This window comes from Terrapene carolina, unplaced genomic scaffold, assembly GCF_002925995.2.
Source record: "Terrapene carolina triunguis isolate 2854851 unplaced genomic scaffold, T_m_triunguis-2.0 Scaffold88, whole genome shotgun sequence".
NCBI classification, from domain to species: domain Eukaryota; kingdom Metazoa; phylum Chordata; order Testudines; family Emydidae; genus Terrapene; species Terrapene triunguis.
Genome location: NW_020664439.1, coordinates 22,595,671 through 22,618,387, shown reverse-complemented (window position 1 = coordinate 22,618,387; position 22,717 = coordinate 22,595,671). Strand labels below are relative to the sequence as shown.

The window sequence follows — 22,717 nt, the reverse complement described above, 5'->3', positions numbered from 1 at the left end:
TTGGGGAGGAGGGCTGTTGGTTACACAGGGGCTGTAGCGGCGGTCTCTGCTCCTGCTGCCTTTCCTGCAGCTCAGCCATATGCTGGAGCATATCAGTTTGATGCTCCAGCAGCCGGAGCATCGACTCTTACCTTCTGTCTGCAAGCTGACGCCACCTATCATCTTCAGCCCGCCACTTGCTCTGTTCATCCCGCGATTCAGCCCGCCACCTCTCCTCTCGTTCATACTGTGCTTTTCTGTAGTCTGACATTGACTGCATCCACACATTCTGCTGTGCTCTTTCAGCGTGGGAGGACATCTGGAGCTCCGTGAACATATCATCCCGAGTCCGCCGTTTTCTCCTTCTAATCTTCACTAGCCTCTGTGAAGGAGAAACATTTGCAGCTGGTGGAGGAGAAGGGAGAGGTGGTTAAAAAAGACACATTTTAGAGAACAATGGGTACACTCTTTCATGTTAAATTTTGCTGTTCACATTACACAGCACATGTGCTTTCGTTACAAGGTCGCATTTTTCCTCTTATATTGAGGGCCTGCCGGTTTGGTGTGAGAGATCACTCACGCAGTGCCAGGCAACAGATTTCAGCTTGCAGGCAGCCATTGTAAGCCACAGTCTTTTGGCTTTTTTAACCTTCTTAACATGTGGGAATGGTTTCAAACAGTAGCGCCCTCATTTCCCATACCAAGCACCAGTTGGGTTGGCCATTTAAAATGGGTTTGCAGTGTAAAAGGAGGGGCTGCGGTTTCCGGGTTAACATGCAGCACAAACCCAACTACCCCCCCACACACCCAATTATCGGGGATGATCACTTCACCCCTCCCCCCCACCGTGTGGCTAACAGCGGGGAACATTTCTGTTCAGCAGAGCAGGAAGGGACACCTCTGAATGTCCCCTTAATAAAATCGCCCCATTTCAACCAGGTGACCGTGAATGATATCACTCTCCTGAGGATAACAAAGAGCGATAAGGAATGGATGTTGTCTGCATGCCAGCAAACACCGGGACCATACGCTGCCATGCTTTGTTATGCAATGATTCCAGACTATGTGCTACTGGCTTGGCATGGTAAAGTGTCCTACCATGGCGGACGGGATAAGGCAGCCCTCCCCAGAAACCTTTTGCAAAGGCTTTGGGAGTACATGAAGGAGAGCTTTCTGGAGATGTCCCTGGAGGATTTCCGCTCCATCCCCATACATGTTAACAGACTTTTCCAGTAGCTGTACTGGCCGCGATTGCCAGGGCAAATTAATCATTAATCATTAAACACGCTTGCTTTTAAACCATGTGTAATATTTACAAAGGTACACTCACCAGAGGTCCCCTGTGTGCCCTCAGGGTCTGGGAGCACGCCTTGGGTGAGTTCGGGGGTTACTGGTTCCAGGTCCAGGGTGATAAACATATCCTGGCTGTTGGGGAAACCGGTTTCTCCGCTTCCTTGCTGCTGTGAGCTATCTACATTATCTTCATCCTCATCTTCCTCATACCCTGAACCCGCTTCCCTGTGTGTTTCTCCAGTGAAGGAGTCATAGCACATGGTTGAGGTAGTGGTGGCTGCACCGCCTAGCATGGCATGCAGCTCTGCGTAGAAGCGGCATGTTTGTGGCTCTGCCCAGACCTTCCGTTTGCCTCTCTGGCTTTATGGTAGGCTTGCCTTAGCTCCTTAAGTTTCACGCGGCATTGCTGTGCGTCCCTGTTATGGCCTCTGTCCTTCATGGCCTTGGAGACCTTTTCTAATATTTTGCCATTTCATTTACTGCTATGGAGTTCAGCTAGCACTGATTCATCTCCCCATATGGCGAGCAGATCCCGTACCTCCCGTTCGGTCCATGATGGAGCTCTTTTGCGATCCTGGGACTCCATCACGGTTACCTGTGCTGATGAGCTCTGCGTGGTCACCTGTGCTCTCCACGCTGAGCAAACAGGAAATGAAATTCAAACGTTCGCGGGGCTTTTCCTGTCTACCTGGTCAGTGCATATGAGTTGAGAGTGCTGTCCAGAGCGGTCACAATGAAGCACTGTGGGATAGCTCTCGGAGGCCAATAACGTTGAATTCCGTCCACACTACCCCAATTCCGACCTGCTAAGGCCGATTTTATCGCTAATCCCCTCGTCGGAGGTGGAGTAAAGAAACCGGTTTAAAGGGCCCTTTAAGTCGAAAGAAAGGGCTTCGTCGTGTGAACGTGTCCAGGGTTAATTCGATTTAACGCTGCTAAAGTCGACCTAAACTCGTAGTGTAGACCAGGCCTTTCTGTCCTTTGGCACATCAGAAACACCTTATATATTTCCTTAGACTGTGAGAGCATTTTTAATTTGAAATCTCTATGCTGGAATCATTTATTATGTGAGGAATATGGGCAGGTGTATATTGGTGGGAGAGCAGATATCAAAGGATAAAGGGAAAGGAGAAGGGGTGGGAAGTGAAAAATAAGGATGGAAGAGAGACAAGGGGGGAACAGAGTAAAGGAAAGAAAATTGGGAAGTTGGGGATTTTGAGAATTCTGAGAAGAGAGAGATGTGAAAGGAGAATTAAGGGAACCAGGGGAAAGAGTGAAGGAAACAGAGATATTTAGAGGAAGGAGAGCGAAAGAGGTAGGGCGACGAGAGAAGTTGAGATGCTAAAAGGAGAAAATGAGACAGTTAAAAGGCCAAAGGAAATGATTTGAAGCTGCAAATAAGAGGAAGCAGAGAACAGGAGATGGGCAGGGAGGAAGAAGTGATGGCCAATTTGAAGTTTAGATATTTTTATGCATCCCTGCCTCCCCTCCTCCCAAACCTTCTGCTGGTCTCTACCATCCCTCTTCATTCACCTACTGGAACACTTTGATTGATGTCATCCTAGTTTCAACACAAAACTAGGTGAAATTTGGTGGTTTCTACTAAGTTTTGTTTGAAGATTTGGGTTTTGTTCCAGCCTGGAACTCAGTGATCACTTGGAGCAAAACCTAAGCAAATATTCACACACACCCTTGCAAATGAAGCTCCGTTTTCCTCAGAGCTTTGTTATTTACTCCTTCTAGTGAGGGAGCCACACCTGACCACCTACATCATGCAAGCACCACAGGATGCCTCCTAATTGTATTGTAATATCTCATCCATGTGATCCATTGTCCTACTGTCATACGTCTATTTTCTGGTGCCAGTATTAGAAACTGCTCAACTAAAAATCTGTAGACAGTTACCAACACACTAATCTAATTGATTACTAGCTAAGAGATTTCTGTTGGAAGAGACCACAAAGCACATGGTCTCCCATTACTCTTCAATACACATGAACTACTGGTATTTCATTCTACTCCAGGAGAGTCTGGATATATCTGGATTGACCCAGAAATCCAGTTCCACGTTAGCAACTTCATCATGAGCTGAATCCAGATGACAGAAATCGAGCTGCACAGAGAAATGAGGAGTGTCTCGTTTTAGTGCTTACATAGTGCAATTGGCCTGGTGAGTATGTACAGTTGTAATGAAAAACTGTTGGGACAGTGTTACCACAACTCTAGACATTGACTGATTTTATTTTTCAAATTGTGAACACACATTTATAAAGATATTTACAGTCCTACTTTCAGAAAACCTCATCTATTTTCTCACTCTTCAAAATCCTTAGGAAAGCATTTATTTAAATAAAATATTGTTAGTACACTCAGATCTGAAAATGCTATGTATCCTTTAGGGTCTATAGTTGGCCCATAGGTACAAATGCATCTCTGATGTGAGTGGATGCAATTCCCTTGTTGTTAATGGAGTTCTGCCCACTTATACCATGGGTGAATCTGGCTCATAGAGTCTTTCATGTAGATTGTGGGTGAATTTGGCATATCTGGTCTTTCAAGTTAAGTCCATGTGAGTAGTGACCAAAATTGTTATATCTGGTTGTTTTTCTGCTTGCTTGTGGGAAATAAATTTAATCATTTCAGTTCAATTTCTGGTGGACAAGTGCCCACATCACAGAAACCAGGCATTAATTGGCACCTTGTTTGCAGCCTAAGAAGAGAAAATGAGGATTGAAAATATTTTCTTGCCTTTTGAGGAGACTTTTCTAGAGCAGGACCGAGGCACTTTGGCAAGGCATTGTCACTGCTATACCTGTTGTAGGGATAAATGCAGGACTCTTGTCTTGAGGGCTGTTGATCTGGCCACTTTCACAAACACTAAATGTGCTCACAAATTATTTTTTAGTTTTAAAAAAGTGCCATCATTTGTTTAGAAGTCTTGGACTTTCCCCGATTTGTACTGTGGTACTTTTCACATTACCCTAGGCTGACACAATCTTTATCAGCTTCTCTGATAATTCAACAAAACTGTCTTGTTTTTCTTATTTTTGTGGTGAGAAACATCCTTTTTTCTGTCTGTAAACTGGGGTTACATATCTATCAAAGATACCTATATCACCCCAGTTCCTGGAATATCTGACAATCTTTAATGTATTTATCCTCAGAACACCCCTGTGGAGTATGGAGTAGCTATTATCTCAATTTTACCGATGGAAACTAAGGGCAGGTCTTCACTACAGGGGGGGTCGATTTAAGATACGCAAATTCAGCTACGCGAATAGTGTATCGGAGCCGACTTACCCCGCTGTGAGGACGGCGGCAAAATCGACCTCCGCAGCTCCCAGTCGACGGCGCTTACTCCCACCTCCGCTGGTGGAGTAAGAGCGTCGATTCGGGGATCAATTGTCGCGTCCCGACGAGACGCGATAATTCGATCCCTGAGAGATCGATTTCTACCCGCCGATTCAGGCGGGTAGTGTAGACCTAGCCTAAGATGCTAGGTGACTTTCCAAAGGTAACACAGGAAAGTAGAGCACAGAATTGAACTTGGGTCTCCCAAGTCTCTGGCTAATGCCCTAACCACTGAACTGTCCTTCCTCTCTTACTTCTCTCACCACAAAGCTATCATAAATTGTGTTAATAGCTATATAGAATTCAATTCCTTTATTAATAAATTGTTTGAAATGCTTCTCTTGAGTTAAAGATGTGTTAAATATTTCACAGGAAGATGGTTTGTGGCTTTCATTCCATTCAATATGTAGACGGATCGGAACATGAACCAAGGATCATTACATTTTGGGGAAGTCATGAAATAATCTATTCTGGAGAATGTCCAATGTACTGCTGAGAAGCCTCTCTCACTATAGTGCAGTATTATGGTAATTAGTACAAATTATTTATGAGATGTTGAAGATAGATTTTACAGTGCTAGAATTTAATATGCCTTTTTCAGGCTTTTCCGCATAGATTGCTAATCTGGAGAATGAGCAGGAAAATGTTTTGTGTTCATCTTAAAACACCATTAAGATGTCAAATATGACAATGGCTCAAAATAATATTGACACCACCAAATAGGAATAAAAACTAAACATTTATGATACATAGGTACTCAATGTAGCTTGTCAGCTCAGGAAACTAGAAAAAATAGAGCACATATTCAACTATACTGCTTAAAATTACAGAAGATCAATCCCTTCCTTCCCAATGTATTTTATACTTGCTCTGCCAGTGATATCCTTTATTGTTAGGAGTTGTTATAAACCCTTTGTTATACAGAGACTGCACCACGGTACACAAGGCTCAATTGTAATCCCAAGATAACAGGTGTGTGTTACACTATATCTTATAAAAATAATCAGCTACTCGGTGTATACATGAGCATTAGCAGATTTTGTGGGCAAAACTGTTAGATGATGTCTAAGATAGTGTAACCCATAGATTCCCTTAGACCTACTTACACCTGCCCTACCAATGCATAAAGGAGTCTAAATTAACGTAACTTAAATTCCCCGGAGCTGGGAGAAGGTGTATATTAAGTTCTGGATGAGGATTCTTTAACACACACTTTCTTATGCCTTCTTCCACCTGCTGCTTATACTCCCTTGTACATCAGTGTAGGTGTAAGAGAGAATCTAGCAATGCCACTTGAGGTACCACTTCTGAATTTGGCCCCATATTATAATGATGTATGTACAGTATATGGTGAGGTACACCTGCATATCTGAGATTTGAGACCATTGCAAGAAGCTGAAAAAAATTAAAACAAAGTGAAGAGTTAACTATATGGCACGCTGTGTAAAAATGTCTCCGCTGTATGATGCTGGCCAAGTTCTTCATGAAGTTCACTTGTTTGTCATTCTGAGGATTCACATGAAACATTTTCTCACTTCAAAAGAGATCAGTAACCAGTCACAGCCATAACAGTACATTGTACAGTCCTGTTCGGTTCCAGCCCAATTCTTTGCCTATTAGTCCATTTGAAGTAGGGGTCCTCTCATTTGTCTGGTACAGCTCTACCGTGCTACAATGTGTACATAATATTGAACTAATGTGATCATTGATACAATCTCTGCCAATGATCCTCAGAGAGCTTTCTATCTGTCAAACGACGAATGTGAGGAACAACATGAGTTGCTGCAATCAAGCCTAAAAGCAACATAAACTTATGTTTCTGCTTTTTCTCTGTATAGCAAATACTGTCTGTCACATTTTATATTTCCCCTTCTTATTGCTCAGCAAGCAACTGACTTGCTCTTAGAGCTTCACTGGAGATTGTTTTATTATTATCTGAACCTTCCTACTCTTCAAATGACTGAAATGCTAATAACACTAATGACTCTAGCCTATACTAGTTGGGAAAAGAGCACATCTAGTCAGATGGACAGCTTCTGGGACTTAAAGGTCATGGCTCAGGAAGAGGGTTTAATTGCCTTTCTCAGTATATCAATCCATCCACATTTTAAGTAGTTCCTCAAGTTCCACCAGACAGCTGTCTTGCATGCAGAGAGAATCCATACAGAATTTGCTCCACTGGCATTTTGTTTGGTTTTGTTCATTTCTGTTGTTTAGCTATTGAAGTTTTGCTGGGAGTGCAGGTGTTCCTGCGTGTCTGTGCATTTGGTTCTCAGTCACAAAATGAAGCTAGCAGCTCAGGATTTATGTTCGTGGTTTTGATTATTTGATTCAAGGATTACATTCTACACAGGCAGAAATATAAAGACATGAGCATACCTACCTGATGGATCATATACAACATATGAAAGTAGTTGCTTATCAGACTGACTTCTTAACTACTGCCCATATTGCTTTAACTAATTTAAACCTGTTGGAACAAAGCCTGAGTAATCAATGTAACCATTTTCTATATAAGTGTGTGTAGAATTTGTAATGACCAATGAAGTTTATCAGTTCATTCCTATGTTATTATTTTTCATATCTTCTTTATTATATTTAATTTTCAGTTCAAACGCTAACCTGTTATATTTAGTTTTCAGGACAGGACCCCTACCTCCATTCACATTATCTGATTTTTTTATCTCAGCCTGCCTCTGATATAGGGATGGATTAGATATAGTCATTATTAGGTTTTCCCCCAACTCCATTATTGTAGGGCTCCCATTTGCCCTCACTCTTGTTTCGCCTAAGAGCTAGCTGCTATTAAAGCTTCTGATTAATATTAGCCTAGTAAGAGAGGTCCAGGTTCTGCCCCTAGATCTATCATACAGCTCCATTGCAGTTAATGCCCCATGATTGAATTTGGTTTAGTGATCATTAAAGGGTTTTTAAAAAACATGTTAACTGGCCAAACAGTCAAAATAGACACTGGTGGCTTCTTCATCCATTCAATCCAGTTGCTGGAGTAACAGATGTTCTATCAATATTCAAACAGTAGGTGAGTCATTGTCATTTTTATTTGTGATTAATAGAAAAATCCCAAGATATTTCCATTGGCTCTAGAGCTCAAGTGTAAGGGAGAACTAACAGCACCCTGTAAAGCAGAAATCATCAGCCATCAGGGAAAGAGAACAGAGGGGATAGTATATTTGAAACAAGCTTTCTTGAATAATTTTGCAGTACCATTCTAATATAAATGGTCAAGGACATAATTGGCAATATATTTAACAGCTATCAGAGTCTCTTCAGAGGTTGGCTTTATCTGAGATTCAGGGAGTGCAAATCCATATCTGCCTGTATCACGGAGCTCAAAGGTGAAGGAGTACTTGATACCCTGATCATAAGCCCAGTCATCAGAGCCACCAGCAGCAGGATCTGCATTGGGAGAGAAGAAAACTTTACTAGAAAAGGACAACAAGCCACTGGTAATCAGTGGGATTTATTATAACTGATAACTAGTATACCATATAGCTAGAAATATAGGAAGGGCAGAGGAAAAAGCAGTGAGAGTCAATGAACCATTTGTTTGCATCCAGAATATGGAACAGAGCTTGCCAAACACTTTAATAGCCTTGAAAATGGAAATCTGTAGCTGTAAAAAGAGGAATATAACCATGTCCCCCTTCTAAAAATATAGAAGAAACAATCCTGATCAGAATACAGAGTTTGAGTTATTTTGCAGTGCTGCTCTCTTCTCACTGTAGAGATCCCTCCTGAGAAGCAGTGGGAGGAGTATATTTTGCCTGAGGAGAGGATTGGAAGCATGATATTCGCAGGAGCAAGGATCTATCACATTGAATCTCCTGTCTCTGGAGGATCTCCCTGAGATCTACACAGAGCTTTGAAGATCCACAAAGCTGGGGATATGAACTCTGCTTTTTCGTTGGGAAATAAGCTCTGCTCCTTTCCCTCTTGATGAGAGAATTCAGAGTATACTCTCTTGGTTGTTCCTTGTAAGGAGAGAATGGGGTTTTAATACTTTTTATCCTATAGGTGGTCCTCAAAATTGCTAGGAATCCCCAAAGGCATTTTTTAAAATCTCAATAGATCTTTTAAACATTGACAAACAATTGCAGCCATTATATTTAAGACAAAAAAAATTGGCTTCCAGATTGTTAAGTCCTACAGTGCTGAATTTCAAGCAGGCAGTAGCCTGAGGAATTAGGAGCCAAAACATCTGAGCTATACAACTCTGGAAAACTGGGTTTGGAAACACCAGGTCATCAGCTTTATAACATCGCAAAGGAGATAACACAACCGCTGGGTTTCAAGAGAGGATTAGAGTGAGGCTGGAATTTATATATTTTTAAAATCAGCACACAGTAACAGAAAGTAACAATCTGCTGGCTAGAGCCATGAAGGCAAATTCTGGTCAAAAAGGTTTTACATACTATTGTCGCATAGGTTTGCAGGCCCCAGAAATCAAGACACTCACAGGCTGAACAAGTCCAATTCTCTCATGTTTTAATCTAATTTTATCTGTTTGATTTAGGAATTTCTAGTGTGCCTATCACCTTAGTATTTGGGCGCTACATAGTTATTGTGCGAATCTCATTGGTAACCTACAGGCACATGTTTGCACGTTTGCAGAACCAGAAGTGTTGCATCCACACCTTCAGGACAGTGAAGTAAATGGGACTACTTGCGAAGAAAAGTACTACTCAACAAGAGTAAAGATATCACAGTCTACACCAGGTGTCGGCAACCTTTCAGAAGTGGTGTGCCGAGTCTTCATTTATTCACTCTTATTTAAGGATTCGCGTGCCAGTAATACATGTTAAAGTTTTTAGAAGGTCTCTTTCTATAAGTCTATAATATATAACTAAACTATTGTTGTATGTAAAGTAAATAAGGTTTTTAAAATGTTTAAGAAGCTTCATTTAAAATTAAAATAAAATGCAGAGCCCCCCAGACCAGTGGCCAGGACCTGGGCAGTGTGAGTGCCACTGAAAATCAGCTTGCGTGCCACCTTCAGCCATAGGTTTCCTACCCCGGGTCTACACCATTAGGAGGGAGGTAACTAGAGTGTGTATGGGCGGGGCTCGTCTTATGTTTTTTTCTTGAGTCATAATACATAATTTTCTCCTACTGTCTAGATAAATAATTCTTACTACAGTTGCTTATGATATTTAGGTTAATACTTACAGATTGTTGAAGCACCTGAACCAGAGGTATATTTTGTGCCATACAATGAAGCCAGCTCTTGAACTGCAGCTTTAGAAATGGTATTCTATAAGGCAGGACAATTGCAGAATAATAAGTTATTCCAGACATTTAAAGCTTTACTCAGAAATTTGAGTTAACTCATGAGGGCTTCATTTTAGAAGTTTTAAATTATTTGTAACTGTTGTTCCTCTTTGAGACTCAGTAACAGAGTTTATGCTGTCATCGTCTAACAATCTGCAAATGTCTACACTTTGTTCATGTAGCATATCAATAAGTAGTCTGTACTCAGAGCTCTAATTATGAAATTTATCTGGAGTCTGGAAACTAAGGGCACAACAGGATCCAGGGATTACTGTATTTATCAGAAATGTGTACTTGGATCTGTGAGAATAAAAATACGAAATAAAATGACGGTGAGGTTTAGGCAACAGTGGATGTATATATGGAAATGATGAAGACAGCATTTTCTTCCCACTTACACAAGTATAAATCCAGAGCAACACAGTAAAAGTGGTATAAGTGAAATCAGAATTAGATCCTGTAAAATGCAGATTGCAAATGTCAACAATACTATACCCAGAAGTGCATGAATTACCCTGGAGCCTTATACAGCACTTCAGTGATTTCAGTTTGCATTTCCTGTGCAGATTGGGATCCATCCAAGTCCCACTGACTTCAGTGGGGGTTGCATAAAGTCTGTCAACACTAAAATGCAGCTCTGAATGTTTGCATTATGAAAAGTTACAGACTTTCCTTTGGAATGTGTGGCTTTCCCATTTCTTCATAATATGGCATGTTGGTAATGAAAGTATTCCTAAGGGATGGTAAATATTTGTCTGTATATCATTAGTTGAGAACAGATGTTCAGCATGCAAACAAACAATGGATTAACATATCTGTCTCTGTAGTTCAGAGTTGAACATGTGGTATTCAAAAGACTTTCTTCAACTCTCTTGTTTCACTCTAGATTACACCATAAATTATTTTCCCAAGGAGGAGAGATATTTTAAAACATTCTGACTTCCATTTAGTTCTTGCACATTTTTATGAATTTTCCAAAAGCTGCATTTGAAAATGATTTGAAAAATAGATTGGTAAAGTGACTATTTGTTTCTGTGAACGTAACAACAAGCCATATTCATGGTATGGCAGGTTTTTATATCATGGGATTGTAACTGCTTCCAGTGGGATAAAACAGGTTCACGGTGCAAAATTCACATTGAGAACTGAGTTTTGTACACCCCAGAATTCTGGGAGTTTGTATATAGGGCTTTGGTTTGTCGCATTACATGGAGGCCTTTTACAAAAGCCAGGTTTAGATCTGAGAGCAGGTTCCAAGCACTCCCCAAAGACTGGGTGGGATTTAAATGCGGGGCTTTGGTTCTGGCCTTTCTCTTCTCTATATATATGCAGCTGAAGAAGAGTGCTGTTGTGACATACAAAGAAACCCCTTGGAATCCTAATAATCAGAGTAGTTAAATCTTCCACTTCTGAAAATTGCCTTAATGAGGATGCTTCTCCTATTAAAATCCATGGCAATTTTGCTATGGCTGTCCATGGGACTAGTATCTGCTATTAGTGATGTATCAAATTTTGTTCAGTCACCTTTTGTTTATATCGACTTTAAATCAGTGTGCATGCAGCTGAGATCTGCTGATAAAAGATTTCTTGTTCACCTCACAAAAGAGTTCTGTTGCAAATTTATAATTTGCTTCCTTTTATAGTGAACATAGAGAGAAAACATACAACATGGTGGTGCCTTGTACTGTGGATGGGACATGGTGCTAATATAGTGTCTGTGGGAGTGTGTCATTTCCTCAGTGGCAAGAAACTAAGTAAAATAAAATAGGAATATTTCCTATAGGGAGGGAGGGGGAGGCATTAAGTGTCAGCCAGCTGCCAAATGGCAAATTTAAAACATCAGATACTTGTATCTGCCAAATTTAGGAGACTAGCTATCAGAAAAATATGCTGGGAAAGGTTCCTATGAAAAGGATGACCCTACTGTGGATCAGAATTACCATAATGACCAGGCAGCTATAAAGAAAGGTGCTTGTAGAGCAGTGGTGGGCAACCTGCAGCCCGCAGGCTGCACGTGGCCCATCAGGGTAATCCGCTGGCAGGCTGCCAGACCGTTGGTTTCCATTTGCATGGCTGCCCGCAGCTCCCAGTGGCGCAGGCCTCGCTGCCGCTTCCTGCAACTCCCATTGGCCGGGAATGGTGAACTGCAGCTTCTGGGAGCTGTGGGCAGCCGTGCAAATGTAAACAGTCTGGTAGCCCGCCAGCAGATTACCCTGAAGGGCCGCATGTGGCAGGTTGCCCACCACTGTTGTAGAGGAAGAACTGAAATTCTCAGCTATTGAAAGACACCCTCAGGTTTTCCAGGTTGGAGCATGGTGTTGGAAATAAATGACCTATTTTATAATACGGTAAACTGACTGTGCCTGTGTGATTTCACCACAAAATAAGTTGGTAGCAGAGCTAGGAACAGAACCGAGGAGTCCTGATATCTGATCTCTTCCTGTGATCATCAGGCAACACTCTTTCCCAATTGTTTGCTTAATGTATGAAAAGGGCTGAAAAAACAAAACATCAGCACCAAAATGAAATTGCCATTTTATAGCAACCAAAGCAAGAACATTGAGAAAGTCTAAGTCAAAAAAATAAAAAATAAAATAGAAAGGAAAGGAAAAAGGAATAATGATGGCAAACAATTATCTTTCTTAAAACAACGGGGAAACTGGAATGAGGTTTCACTATGTGCCTCATCTTGTCTGTATGCCTATTACTTTCAAAAGGGGAAACAGTATCTAACTTTTGTGAGATGAGACCTAGGCCTAGAGTCTATGTTCTTTGTGATGCTGATAAAAGAGGAGGCAGTGCTGTGGTTTTCCCCCCCTTAACTTTGAAAAACTCTTAATTTGAACATCTGGTTTGTTACAGGATTCTCTTTCTGCTTTCTTGGTTTGGGCTCTGTAAAAGGGAACGCTCACAACCAGTTCTGCCTAGTGGTCAAGCAGGGGTGCAGCAGGTGGTCACCCCTTTTCAGTTATAGTCCTGGCCTTCAGCTCTCCCAAGGGCTTCAGGGTTTTCACCTTAGTATGGGGATTTTGGGGTCAGGGTCTTCCCCAGCGGGTCTCTCCACTGAGGTAAAGGCTTTATTCTTGTGCCATCTTTTGGGAGTGGGTAGGGGAGCCCGGGCCCACACGCTCCAATCCAGGGCCTGATGATGGGCAGGTATGTTCTGCATCTTGCAGTGCCACGCAACTGCCCCGTGGATCACTTCCTTTCCAAGTCTCCCTTTTCCGCTCAGAGTAAATTACAGAACCACAAACAAAGTCTCTGACCTTCACAGTCAGTCACCTGTCTCTCTCCTCTGTAGGTTTTATTAGGTCTGTTTTTCCAGTTCTCAGGCAACCAGAACTCCTGGGCAGTAGTTCCCGCCCCCCATCTGAGCTGCTCTGGCTGCAGCTTGTGCAGGCTTTGCAGGTACAACTGGGCAGGGCAGCTTGGGTACAGAGTGACTCCTTAACCCCTTGCTCTCGAGTGTGGGGTTTGTAAGACCCATCACCAGCTCCTGCGCTGTCAAGAATCCTTCACTCATAGCAGCAAATTCTGGTGTTAATTAGGCTAGTGAAAACCAAGTAACGTCACTGAAGTAAAAGGACTTACTCCAGATTTATACCATGTAACTGCGTGCAGAAATGATCATCCATTCTCTGACTTATTGCTGAACTTCCAGAAACTGCCTGTTACAGGAGAATCTAACATTCTCTGTGCTGATCTCTCAGCTTTGTTTCCATTGCAGTTCCTAGTGATTTGATGCTTTGCTTAATCTTGTGCAGCATGTCAGCTAGTCAGAGTAACAAAAGGATGGTGTTCCCTGATCTCGTTATCTCATTTAACTGAAGTTCGATTACTAGCAGTTCAGCCACTAGCTTTTAAAGAAAGACATGTAATGCTGGCCTCCCTCCTTACTGCATCTAAGGGTTTGTACTAATAGTATAATATAGCAGACTAACCTTTATCTGTTAATAGATTATCTTTTGGGAGCAGCTTCCTCATTTTTGCTCTCATATTCTCAACTCAGATTTGTCTCTGCAAATTGCTGCTGGTTAAAAACACTCCAGGGGCCTTGATTACGCAATTGCTACACACAGGCAACTCCCATTGACATCAGTGGGATATTTGATGGGATTATTGACATAATAGGACTCCAGGATCTTGAAAAATCTGTGATGGATAGCGGTGCTTCCTTTAACCACTGGGCTCCATGAATCCTGTTTGTCATTCTACCCCTATTCTGTTCTTTATTGCCTCCAAGCTCTGCCCTTCTCAAGTCAGCTTTTCGCAACGAGTTCTAAACTGCACTCGCCTCACTGTAATGCTCTGACACGTTATCCAGGGATCCCTTGATTTCCCTTTGAAACGATCGCACTAAAAGTCCAAAGTGAGTCCATCCAGTGCAAGAACTTTAATATCACAATATATAACACTGCCCTTCTTATATCCTCTTTGTGACTGCTACACAGACATTCCAAGAAATATGTGCATGCTGCTAGTGTTTTTATCCAGTAGCATCAAGCTGAGGGAAATCTGCCTTGAGGCTATTCGAGATTGCTACATGAGCCAAGATGAAGAAGTTGTTACTAAAGATAGCTCAATTTGATAACAGAACACACCATTGTATGAGGTAATGTCAGAGGCAGGAATATATACAGTAAACCCACTTTCCTCTTCTTTACTTCAGTAGCCACTTCTAAAAATAATTTACACCTGTCCATCTTCCTTTCTCATTATTTCCTTTTGTTCACTGTTCTCCACAATTAAGATCACCTACATCTACTTGTAACAAGTCAAGCAAACAATCAGAAAGCCACTAGGAAAAGTGTAGGTTCAGGCCCCTGTGCCCAAAACATAGATTATGCCCCACTGAGGTTTACCTGTCCAACTAATCTTGGGTCCTGGATCATTAAGAGTTCCTTATGCTGACTTTGTTCACAAATAACTTCAAAATGAGCACTAGTAAAATCCAGAACTAGTTTGCTGGACCTGGTTTTCAACCTAGAGGTGAATAGTCATCACATCAAAATTCACCACCCAATGCAGTATAGCTGAAACTCACTCCTTTGCACATTTTAAGGCCTCAAGTAGGGCTTAAGTGGTCCATAAGCTAGTGCAGAAGGGTGAATTTCCCCCTATACAATATATAATCAATATATGAATAGTAAGGTAGCCAATATATGTTTAGGTAACCTGCCACACATGCCACCAAAGCCTGATCTCTGTTGATATAGGATTTCTGTTGCTTGTACATGTCTGGATTTGTCTAGCTTCAACTTCCAGCCATTGAATCCTGATATACCTTCTTTACTAGACTGAGGAGCCCATTATTAAATATTTGTTCCTTATGTAGGTACAAATGCAAAAGTATTTTAACCCCCTCCAACATGGGCCAAAATGTGAGAAAATTCAATTTACAGCCTGAAATGTTTCTGAAAAAAGTGATTAAATGTACACAGAGTTTTATTGAGAGAGCAGCTAAGTGTAAATACACCTCTACCCAGAGGTGAAAGTAAGCCGGTCCGGTCCGGTACAGCGTACCGGCAAGAGCCAGTATGCTGTGCCGGACCGCACCGGTTTCCGTGGCAGGGATTTAAAGGGCTCTGGGCTCCCCGGGAGCCCAGAGCCCTTTAAATCCCACCCGCAACTCGGCGCCCGGGCTGGGGCCGGGATTTAAAGGGCTTGGAGCTCCCTGCCGCTGCGGGGAGCCCTGAGTCCTTTAAATCCCCCCCACAGCTCCGGCTGCCGGAGCTGCGGGGGGGATTTAAAGGGCCCGGAGCTCCACAGCGGCCAGAGCCCCGGGCCCTTTAATTTGCCCCTGAGCCCCGGGGGCTCCCAGCTGCCTCTGCAGCTAGGAGCCCCGGGTTGATTTAAAGGCTCTGGGGCTCCCAGCCACAGCTGGTGCCCCAGGGCCTTTAAATCTTGAGAGGCCCCGCCTCTTCCAGTTGAGGCCACGCCTCTTCCAGATGAGGCCACGCCCCCCTCAGGACTCCGGCAGTACTGGTAAGTCCTGTAAGTTACTTTCACCCCTGCCTCTACCCCGATATAACGTGACCCGATATAACACGAATTTGGATATAACGCAGTAAAGCAGCGCTCCAGGGGGGCGGATCAAAGCAAGTTTGATATAACGCGGTTTCACCTATAACGCGGTAAGATCTTTTGGCTCCTGAGGACCGCGTTATATTGGGGTAGAAGTGTATTAAAAGAATGCTGAAGGGAAGCTTGGCTGTAGAGTGGATGGACAATTGGTCTGTATCCAACCATTTTTTTCAGTTATGGAAGGCTGGGGGAAGCTTTTGTTCTTTAAATGGAAGATACATTTTTTTCTGGTTGATCCAAGCACATATTCTTTTTGTGCTGTGCAACACCTGGGGATATAGTAGAGAGTGAGTTGAGGGGAGTTGTGCAATACACAGAATGTACTCTTTTAGGAGGACAGTTCTACTTTTCCCAAGAAAACATCACAGGAATATTGTTACTTGTGTGAAATTCCTGAGTTGACCCAGTTTTTCCTAGCTTGGGTGGCATTATCTTGGTGGTTCAAGCATTAGACACAAGTCAGTTCTAGGGTCAGTATTTTCACTGTTGTTCAAGCATTGCTTGAAAATGCTGACCCTAGAAATGACTTATGTCTAATATAGGGCTATGTTTCCCTTCCCATGGGAAAAAACCCCATGAATGGGAAAATCCTTTGTGTATACCTCATGTGCTCCAGGGAGGACATACGTGGCTTCAACCACTTTCCTCCACCCTGATACTGGAAGCAGTGAAGGGCTACTTTCATCCCCAATTTAAGTTAGAGTAACATCAAGGCTGCTGTAACTCGTAATGACCCTCTAGGCCCGAGATCACTGGAATGCCCAGAATGTCTCTAGAATGCCCCGTCATGCCTTGAAAACCAAGAACTGTGGCACCATTTTACACACTTAGGGATTGCCTTACACAAGAGGAGGTTCCATCTTGCTCTTTAAGTTAGCTGTTTGTCCTCCTCGTGCTGCCAGGACAGTGCAAAGGGAACAAAATAGGGCCAAGGATCTGGCCCATCGAGTTACAGCTACATTCTCCTTTCAAAGGCTTTATATTAGGGCCGGGGGGCATGGCCTGGAACCCATCCAGAAGATGTGGTGGCAACCATCTCCACCACTGATGACCTTGGTTTCTGCTTCCTGTAGCCCCAATCCCATCTGGAAGCACAACTTAATGAAGAGTGCTGCTGTCAGTTGCTAACTTCCATGGACCCATTCTCTACACTCCTCTTCCAGAGGCAGTGAAGGTGTGGAGTGGCATTAATGCTAATTAACATCCTTGTGGATATTTTCTATATATCTGGTTCTAAGAGAAGAATGCTGTGGTGAGTGGCTGCTTTCCAGCATCACCCACCTACCCCAATGTGCCTCCTGAATACCTGCAGAGTCCCACTGCAGACTGTGCCCAAAGGAAGGTTCAGTGGGCTTGGAAGAAGGCTATGTTGGGTCCTCCATTCCCCTCATCCACAGGCTTAGGGTGATTTCAATCAAATTTTACTTGATTTTGCTCCCTTCCTTCATGCCTCACTTTGGAATGGAGCATTAGCTCCACAGTATTAAACTAACTTCTGAATTAAACAGTGTGGAGCAATATGTTAATAATGATAAGTAGGCATGTGAAGTTTTGTTGTTCAACTACATATCTCATCCCACATTGAAAAAGATAAGAAATATCAAGTCTACTTCCTTTAATTTATTAGATCTGTCAGCGGAAAAATAAACATCTAAGATAAGATAATAGTTCTAAATTTTACTTCTTCAGTTAGAGGATGATTTATGGTCCCTTTATTTGCCAGAACAATTTATATAAAGCTTTAGATGCCAGTTCTTCAGCCTTTCTCTGAAGTCTGTATCTATGCAGAACTTTGCTGATATAACACACATTAAATGGTATATAATATAATGCCCTTTTATTTTTTCCTCCCTTTTTTCCTGTCTCATTTTTTAACCAAGGAGGAATTGCTAAGAGAAAACCTAATTTCTTTGTGACAGTTCATGTGAACATGTTTAGTTGTTTGAAGTAATCCAGAAAGCTATACCATTAGGACCTGACCCAAAGCCCATTGAAGTCAGTGGGAGTCTTTTCATTGATTTTAATGGGCTTTGGATCAGGCCCTTTATGTTTAGATATCCCAGCTACAGACAGTGCTGATTGGTTGATACTATGATCTCATTCTCCAAAGCCAAGGTTTTTGGCTAAAAGTATCCTCCTTTTGTAAAATCAAATATTAGTACAAGTTGCGTGTGTCTGGGACCCTGCTGTTTTTTTGTTGGGAGCTCCAATTGAGGAAATATATTCCTTAATTAGGACATGAGGACAGTTGATCAGATCACCGCCTTTTAGTGGTGACAGGATGTGCTCTTTTGTAGCGGAAAATAATAGAACTCCCCCTGGGATCATTGTGGCTGATTTAAAATATGGGATAAAATTACAATGGAAAGACTAACTTATATTAAGTAAAATCAAATGAATGGCTATTGACATATATATCTTGCATTCCTGAATTACTATTTTTATACTGAAGAATGGAAGACTCAATCTCTAAGCCAAAAGAAAAAAAAAGATTGGGCTTTTTATTATTCATAAAATTGCAAAATCTTGGCATGGATAATTGTAGCCGATCTTCAAGTTTTTATATATTCTTTTAGTCTATAATGCTGTAGAACAGGCAAGTTAATATGAAAATTGTTCATCCAGGATTTTTTTGTTAATGTTTTGTCTATTTTTTTTAAGTTAGGTTTTACTGTATTTTTTGTGTCTGAGTGTCAATAGAACCTTTTCCCATCTGAATGTAATGATGTTAGAAACATGCTGTACTTGGAGCAATATGTTTTATCACACTTGAGCTTGACTCAGCAAACTGGGAAGAAGACCATGCAAACTTCTAGCATATGGGAAAAATTGTGAGCTTGACAAAGAAGCAGTTCAGGAGTTTATATTATTTATTTAGACTGAGCTCTAATGTGTGAAATTTGAAATATTCTGTAAAAATCAAAGACAAACAAAAAAGATGTAAGAAATGACTGGAATATTTACAGTTAAAACTCTCTGGCATGTAAAATAATATAACAAACAAAACACCCCCCACCCATCTTAACGCTCTCCTTTCCATTTAAGCTGCCAGAAGTCCAAGGCAAAACTATTAAGTTGGCCATACTCTTCCTTTCTGCTTCAGAATTATGATAGATCCAAGTGGGAGCCCTCGTAAATCTGTCATAATTCTGCAGCAGTAAGGCCAACTTAATGCTATTGCCTTAGACTTCTGGCAGCTTAAAGGGAAGAGAGAGGATCAAGATGGGTTTTTTGTTTTGTTTGTTATGTTGCTTTTCATGCCAACAACTTGTAATTGCTAATATTCCAGAGAACTGAAGTCATTTTATTATTTATAATTCTTTTAATATTTTTTTAAAGGATAAATAATTCACTTACTAAATTGCCTTTATCAGACTTAAAAAGCTGTAGGGCTTGGGTGTGGCCCTAAACTTCATTAAATAATGATGTTTCAGGGCATATCCCCAGCTGGTTTAAATCACTCTAACTCTGTTGAAGCCATGGAGCTATGCCAACTTACACAAGCTGTGGATCTGGCCAACAGAGCATGATGTTTGTATGTAATGTATTGCAGCCGGATACACTGTAACCCATTGAATAAAGTGGAAGCAGTGCTGTATAATTTACATCTCTAAATATGACATTATTTGCAGACAAACACAGCCTTGCAGACAAATCCAACCCTTGTATGATGGAGATGTATCAGGGATTCTTGAGTTTATCTCATACCTAAACCCTCTTCAAGGTCTCTTGCTATAAAAGACCAATGTACTTTAAAAAGCTTACTGTCCAGATTTTCTACAGATGTGTAAGAAAACCTCTGAAATTAACCTGATCTAAATAGCAAGTGATGAAATTTGCATATTCTCCCCAGTACACCAAAATTACAAAGAGACACAATATTTGTGTTCTACTTACCAGCTCTGCATAGTTCTCTGGAATGGAGTAAGTATAAGAATAAGGAAACAGCAGCATCTGGGAATAGGAGTGAATAGTCAAGTATGCCTTGATAGTGGAGAGATTTTTACGAATAAAGTCAGCCAGAGCCTTGGTCTCTTTTTCAGACTCAGGGGCGCTGCCGCAATAAGTGTCATCACAAGGTCTTTTCGAGGCACCAACACCTGCAGGGAAGGGCGAATGTTTGTATTTAATGAAACAGAATTATGTTAATGGACCATAAAGGTGGTGATTTACTGTCACCAAAGTTATAGTTAAGACTCTGTAGGCAGCCTTAAGTTAGTCCCCTGGAGCATATACTATACATGAAGACAGAATATTTATTATGTGATCACATACTTTTAGGCAATGTGTCATAGCATTCTGCAAATACTTTTTTTTCTTTCACAGCTACTATATTTGGAGGAATAAAACCATTTCATACATTACTGAAGTAAGTCATCATTTTATGTAAATGAATTAATGTATGAGAAGTGAACAATTCTGTTGACCTGCAGTGCTTTATTAGGGACCTTTCCTTGAATGTCTGCTGCATAACACCGGGCACTCCCAGGAATTAGAGTGGAAGTCTAGTGACTGTCACTTTTCTTGCTTCAGTACAATGCTTTACCCCAGTATGAATTCAGTGCCCACAGAAATTTCCAGACTGACAGCCCTGGTGACAGAAGTCTTCTGTTCATCCTAAGGAACAGGTGTAGCATGCACAACAACGGTGTAAGTTCCCTAAAGTATGTTGATGATGATCCTTCCTCCAGGCCTGGAAGGACCAACTTTAGGAGTGAGAGAAGCATCTTTGTGGAAGCATCCTTTTGATATGTTACATGCTGCACCTTTCAATGTTCAGTTTCATCAAATATTAGGAAATACTTACTGCACCACCCAGCATTAAAATTCCTGTTGGGGTCGGTACCAATGCAGCTGCTGTCAGAGTTTGTGGAACGTGTCTTCCTCCACATGCGGTACTGAAATGGAAAGTGCATGTGAATACTAATGGATAGTTACAGTATTTGACCCATTCAGTGAGATTCTTGTTCAGAAAGAAGAGTGTACATACATTGGTCCAGGTGTAGACGTAGCCATCAATATTAAGGACAGGCAGGATGTAGAAATCCAAGTTGTTGAGAAGACGTGTCATAAGGGTATCACTTCCATAGGTACTAACAGCCTAGATATAGATCAAAGAGAGAGCTGTTGTTTTCATGGAATCAGGAATTGCTGGTGGTTCTGAAATGTATTTTTAAAAGCACAAGTGTGTGTTGTCTTTTGAAATTGATGCATAATCTTTTTACCTGATATGTTTAATATGGGAATTTTTTTAAAAGGCTCTTTGTGCAAACCAGTCCACCAATGTAAATCCAAAAGTGCAAGTATGTTCTTCTGAGGTAGCCTGCTTCACTAAGGGCCTGATCCAAAAGCCACTGAAGTCAATGGGAGTCTTTCCACTGACTTCAGTGGGTTTTGGTTCTGGCCCAGGCACCCTAGAATTAATGATAATAGTTTAGCACTGGAAAGTGATTCCGTACTCTCCATATTCTGACATGTGAGACAGGCTAAAGCTTTGAGATATTTTTAAGTACTGGAAAGAACAAGGAATAAATCCCAAGTTATATCAGTTAGAACCACACTACTGTTTTAAAGCAGCATTATTCATCTAACTTAACATTGCATAGATGAACAAGCACTGATCATGAGCAATGCACTAAATCAGCATGCCAGTGGGCAGACTCAGCTCTCCAAAGAATGACTTCCTATTTAGAGGTATTCAGTGGTCCTGGCCACATATTCTGTAAGGGCTCTCGCATCCCTGTAGTCCACTGTCTTAAAACTTTTTATTTGTATGCAAGAAAATATGCAAGAAAATATCCCATAGAATTGTACAGAGAGGATCCTCCTGAGACATTCAGTACAATAGATACACTTCTGACTCTGGCAAGCTCTCATCACAAACAGTCTCAAAAGCATAGATAATGGAACATTACATGATCTTCCCCACTCCTTTCCTTAGCACACAGAGGCATCATCAAAACTCCTTCGCTAAAGCTGTAGGGCCTGATTCTCCACTGCCTTGTGCTTTGTGTGATCATTTACAGATTTACACCTGTATAAAGTGAGTGTAAATGGGGCATAGAAAAGCTGCCATTCTGATCTGGTAGTGTATTGCACTCAGGGCCGGCTCTAGGCACCAGCAAAACAAGCAGTTGCTTGGGGCAGCAAATTTACAGGGGCGCAAGAATCCAGCATGAGAGCTGAGAACCAACAGGGAGCCCTGGGAGCTGTAGTTCCTTGGTTAGCTCCCTGCCTATAGAGCCAGCCCTAGAGCAGGGAAAGAACTATTTCCCAGCATTCCCTTGGCCGCAATTAACAGGAAAGGGAGGGGGAAGGAGTGTAGAACTGAAACCTCATGCTGCAGCTTGCTGTAAATGGTAGGGACAGAGCCAGCTCTAGGTTTTTTGCCGCCCCCCCACCTCAGCCCTGGGCTCCCCCTGCACCCCTGTGTTCCCCCGGCCCTGGACTCTCCCCCGCCCACACCCCCTGCTGCCCCAGCTCTGGCCCCCACCTGCATCCCCCTGCTGCCCCAGCCCTGGGTTCTCCCCTCACCCGCATCTCCTGCCACCCCAGCCCTGGCCCCCACCTGCACCTTCTGCCACCCCAGCCCTGGGCTCTTCTCCTGCACCTGCCGCCCCAGCTCTGGCCCCCACCCGCACCTCCTGCCGCCCCAGCCCTGGGCTCTTCCCCCACCCACCCGCATCTCCTGCCACCCCAGCCCTGGGCTCTTCTCCCCCCC

The 22,717-nt window shown here is 42.2% G+C and overlaps 1 protein-coding gene across 1 annotated transcript in view; it reads right to left on the bottom strand.

Annotated features, from left to right (window-relative positions):
- Positions 1 to 7,682: 7,682 nt before the first annotated feature.
- The window catches only part of CPB1 (carboxypeptidase B1), a 29,713-nt gene continuing 14,678 nt past the window's right edge, over positions 7,683 to 22,717 (bottom strand). The window contains exons 7-11 of the mRNA XM_026649989.1: positions 20,987 to 21,097; positions 20,804 to 20,894; positions 19,894 to 20,096; positions 9,811 to 9,895; positions 7,683 to 8,040 (exon numbers count right to left, since the gene is read on the bottom strand). Of these exons, the coding sequence (XP_026505774.1) occupies positions 7,853 to 8,040; positions 9,811 to 9,895; positions 19,894 to 20,096; positions 20,804 to 20,894; positions 20,987 to 21,097 (678 nt within the window). The 3' untranslated portion in view covers positions 7,683 to 7,852. The remainder of the gene's footprint in view (positions 8,041 to 9,810; positions 9,896 to 19,893; positions 20,097 to 20,803; positions 20,895 to 20,986; positions 21,098 to 22,717) is intronic.